General features: G+C 37.6%; 1 protein-coding gene across 1 annotated transcript; it reads left to right on the forward strand.

The window, feature by feature from the left end:
- Positions 1-566: 566 nt before the first annotated feature.
- On the forward strand, positions 567-4,621 carry LOC135076622 (uncharacterized). Its single transcript, XM_063971048.1, has 6 exons — positions 567-661; positions 2,114-2,402; positions 2,892-2,948; positions 3,270-3,332; positions 3,741-4,019; positions 4,505-4,621. The coding sequence occupies exons 1-6, from the start codon at positions 567-569 to the stop codon at positions 4,619-4,621; spliced, it is 900 nt and encodes a 299-aa protein (XP_063827118.1).
- The last annotated feature ends 654 nt before the right edge of the window (positions 4,622-5,275 follow it).

Below are 5,275 nucleotides of genomic sequence, written 5' to 3' on the forward strand. Positions count from 1 at the left end.
ACCTTTTCATTTGATACTACAACTTAAATATTGCAGTTGATACATCGTTTTGGGTCTGTTTTCATAATGTATTTAAATTCAACTGACACCAGTTAAGCTACAAAATCTCGTGAACCAAAAATGTTACCTGGAACATACCAAATGAGCTCTGAAATGCTAACTTTGGCCGTAAATTTCAGGATTACAGCTGATTTTGCTGGCCCATTGTTCGGGGAACTACAAACATTAATATTAAAATTAATTTATACCATTGTTTCATACGGCCTAGCCACGTCTATAAGTTCGAAGATTTATTAAAAAATAGTTTAAATAATACAAAGATGCTTCAAGTATTAATAGGTAGCGTGAATAGATACAGGCTCTTATGGACAAACCTAACCCTAAATCCTAACCCACTGGTTTTCAGTTTGATCTCAATTTCAAGTAATTCAATGTCGAGTCATACCTATGTATACGTGACCATATGACAAACGGACTTAAACGTAACATGACGTATACATGAAAACGTCATGACGTCATACTTAATAGGCAGATGCCTATTCTCAGCGATATTTAATAAAATAATCATGGTTTTCAGCATAGTATTTACTGACGGGTCGAAGCGAACATGCACTGGGGCAATAATACACGATAACGTGGTGATTACGGCTGCTCACTGTTTGTAAGTAAAATAAAACATCCTTCTAACTTGTATTCATCAATAAGACCTCATCAATCACACAATATGACCTAGCAAAACTCAAAAATCATACTTTGTAACAAAGTAGAATTTTATTTGCAAGAAAAATAACTTTTGTTTACATTTAATTTTGTGACATAAAAAGTTCATACAGAACGAAGTACTCCGGTGATAAAAAAAAGTCTCTTATGTCATTCATTGCCTTTCATTTATTACACAAGCCAATAAAAAGTCCATGCATTAATTCAACAACCTTTCTCATTTCATTCCATTAAGGTTCAGCCAAACCAACGCGTGCAGGCTGCTTGTGCGATGACGATGACGATGGCGATGGCGATCAGATGTAGTGTATGAACTTGTAGCGATGAGTTCACATCATAGAGATATAGAGAGATGCCCACTAATGCGCTGAGTTCGAAACTCAGTGTCGCATTGAAACTCACACAAAGTAATCATAATATTATGTGCTCATTATCCACTGCGATATCAGTACTCAACGTTCGGATAATCATTAGTACTAACTACGCAAGCAATGTAAACTATTTTACATTATAACGTCGCTGCTGTTATCATTGCTGTCACGAGCAATATATTTTGTTTTTGGGCATATTGCTGGGCCCCGCCCCCTTGTCACATCTCCCTTTAGTTTCTGTGATCTGTGATTCATCATATCAATGCGTCATATCATTGCTGGTCGCCATTGCCACAGAATAAGTAATAGTACAGGTACAGAAGGATTACTCCGCAAGACGATTTAAATAAATGCGAGTCTTGCTACGACGCGATACAGTGGAATTCAGCTCGCACAGCACTACGTACCTACAATTTTATTCACCTACAAGTTTTGTCTCTTTCTATCGCGTGCCTCTGAACTCTTCTTACGCTGTTAGGGTTGCTGTCTAGTGAAAAAATAATTAATCTACTTATTTGTAATGAGGTACGTATGTAGGTAAATGCGCATTCGTTATGGAAAAACCTCGGGAGAGGCCTTTGTCCAGCAGTGGACGTCATTTGGCTGAAACGAACGAACGCATTCTGAGCAGTAGTCATGGTAGGTTAGGTTCCTATACTATCCTAAGAATTATTGATTACCTACATGGCCAACATACCTTTCAGCATCTTTGGGAAGCGAAAAAAAAGATAAATCCGGTAGATTTCTTTTCGAATTTAAACACCTGAACGCCGCACAATAATATGCCATTTTATCTTTTTGTCCATTTTTAAATAATACTTCGATCATAGAATTAGGTACTACAACGCACGCCAGCGTCCCGACGGGCGCGCGCGTGACACTCGACTGATATAATACCCGCCGGCGGGGCGCTTCGCTGTAGGTAATTATCGGATGTACCGCGCGGAGTGAGCCAGGCCTGCCATTGCGGACGCGATCTGAACGCGCTAGTTTGGCTAAAGCTTAGTATCCTGCTCTTTCAGTTGCAAAAAGGGAGATAGCAGTACAAAACCAGAGCTCACAACTTCATTCGTGGTCATAGGAACAAAGAAGATGTTCGATACTGGGTACGAGCAATACCTTCCTATTGAGAGGATTCTGACCCACCCAAAGTTCAGAGGCTGGACTGCAGACCTGTCTTTAGTTTATACCTTCGCTGCAATGACGTCAGACAAGCCTGGGAAGATTATACCACTGGCTGGAGAGAAAATGTCCAATCCTGTTGATTCGAATGTGACGGTCTTCAGCTGGGGCCATTGCAAGGATGAGGATGTAAGTTGATTTGAAATTGATTTTTCATTATTAAGACCCTATTTTTTACCACAATGTTCTGTATTGTGCTATATTGAATTTATTCTGCGACCCGTTCGTGTACACTAGACTTCTATGCCAGATGTCGCGGATTCGGTCCCCGTATAATCAAACATCTCTGTGCATGAACATTGAACATACTCGTACATGTTAAGTATTAAATTACGACATACTATCTGTTATGTATTTAAATAATAACAAGATTATAAAACTAAGTTTGTTTTTGCTTGATTCAGGAATACTCCTGATGATGTGTAAAATGTCCAGGGATATATTTAATTAGAATAATAATCTCGTTCTCTACTTTTGATTTTAAACTAACTAAGCAGCAATTAATGAAATGTTTTAATCTAGCTAGAGTATGTTTTATTTTATGTGCTATTAAATAGTGTATTGCCAATCAAGAAGCGTTCCTAGAAATCCTACTAACTGTACTATGTTTATTCTTAGAACTCGCTTTTGACAACTACGGCGCCTTGTCCAGAAGATTCAGCGGAGGATATGAATGTGAGTTTTCATTAAAAATTTACTGCAAACAGAATTAATCCTATAGTTTGTAACCCCATGTCACTGAACTTATTTATAAAAACTTAACAAAATTATAAATAAGACACACACATTTATCAACCCGGAAAGATGTCAACACCGTATCGCCTTTCGCCGCGAGGCGATGCGTTTACGTTACGGTGCGGATAAGTGTGCGTTGCAGTACGGAGTTTCATACAAAGAATACTGACCGCCTCGAGTTGATACGGTTACGATCCGTTTCCCGGTCGATTAGTGTGCTTCGTCCTTAAGTAACCTCTTTATACTTTGATGGTATTTCAGGACCAAGAGCCAGTTCGTGTCACCGCTGGCCTAAACTCTAAACGATCCCGAGCTCAAGAAAAGGTAAATTCATAACAACAATCAAAGTATAATAACCAAAACTTGACAAGTGGCTACCCTTGCCCTTAATCAGAGTGAAAGGGTCAGAATGACTTAGACCACTTCCACCATTCAATATCTTTTTACAGAAATAATCTTCGAACACTTTTTATTTGTAATCATCAAACATGTTTTATTGATCCCCGATGTACGTTTGACACAATTAGTCACTCCTGTTGCCACATTGCACCTGTTCTAGGTATCATGTCTAGATTGAGAATCTGCAAAATTTAGTTTGCCGATGTTGTAATATTATTAGCCTGTCATCGGGGTTATAAGTTAGGTGTTACAATGGCTACGTAATCTAAAGAGTTGGTACCTAGTAACTTTGCAAATGCTAAAAATAAACTAACTTAAAAACTCCTTCTTCAGACACAACCGCCCCAGAACCAACCAGAACAGAAAAAGCAATATCCAGCACCAAAGCAAAACCTGCGCCAACCACTAAGATACAAAACGGAACCTAAAAAAACCCAACAGTCGAGATACAAAACTGAATCCAGGACAGTACAGAAGGACCTGTTCCACCAATACCCGATACTGCAGCAGAAAGTGAGGAATAAGCAGATTGATGATAGACTTGTAGAGCCGAAGAAAGAGGCTACCGCGAAACGGCTGAGTAGATATTTGACTTCTAGCGAAGATAATGTGGTAAGTTTGGTAACTTTTTTGTTTTGGTTTATTAATATTTTTTACTAAAAATTAAAAAGTAACCAACGGAGATGAAGAAGAAGAAGTTGGTTGATTTATAATAAAAAAATACCTATTTCGTGAGACCATAATTTCATTATCATCTTTTTAAAAGAAAGAAAGAAAAAAACTTTTCATTCTAACTTGGATAAGTATACGAGTACTTATATCCTGACAATCACTTGTAAATATTTTTTATTGTATACCTACTTATATTTTAGGAAACAAACCCACGAATTGAGCGAATGGAACTAAAGAATTTAACTTATGAAACCCAAGAGATAATTAGAGTAAGTTATTATTGAGAACCACTTTGACACAAGTAGGTACTTCTATAACATTTAAACAACAATATACGAGTAAGTAATTTATTTAGGCAAAGTAATAAAATGGCCCTTTTTGGCTGATTTTTATACTAACATTCAATTATACATTTCTTGAAAAAGGAGGGCGCTGAAAAACACATTCGCGGACGCCTTGTCACTCGTCCATCTTCAGAACCTATCGACAGTATCAAGACCATGTACAAGAATTGGAGAAGGGTCATGGATAGTCTGGTATAGTATGCTACTCAATAATTAATTGGCAAAACAAAAAAAAAATATCAACTTATAAAGAGTATCACACGATAAACAAATAAGTAGTATTTGTCGCCAGCCTGTGATTTACACAAAATCTCTAAGGCTGAGTTGCACCACCTTTTTAATCGTAATAATAACAATAACCGGTGCTTTTTGTATAGAGTTTGACAGATTTTTGACGTTTGGCAAAGTTAAAGTAAGATGGTGCAACTCAGCCTAAGTTTTTCTAGTTACTAGGTTCAATGAAGAATGTTCACTAATTTAGTTTTTTAGCTTTCTGTATTCTCTGTTAAAAATAAAAAATACACGTGAAAGAATTATTTCGATACGTCCATTAGTTTCCAAGATATTGAATTTTAAAGATGCGGGTGGCGGCCGGCCCGCCATTTTATGCGCGTGACGTCATATTACAGTGACTGGCTCAAATTTGTATGGGTGGAATCTTGCAAGCTGAATTAAGACCCACTTCCGGACAACCGATTAAGCTGAAATTTCGCATACACATGTAATTTGGATGACCATGCAATATTATGATGACATGGAGCTGATCTGATGATGGAGCTGGAAGGTGGCCATAGGAACTCCATAATAAAACGACTTAACTCCATCGAGTTTGGGCTCGTTCGTTTTGTATTG

Source organism: Ostrinia nubilalis, chromosome 12 (assembly GCF_963855985.1).
Source record: "Ostrinia nubilalis chromosome 12, ilOstNubi1.1, whole genome shotgun sequence".
Lineage (NCBI taxonomy): Eukaryota > Metazoa > Arthropoda > Insecta > Lepidoptera > Crambidae > Ostrinia > Ostrinia nubilalis.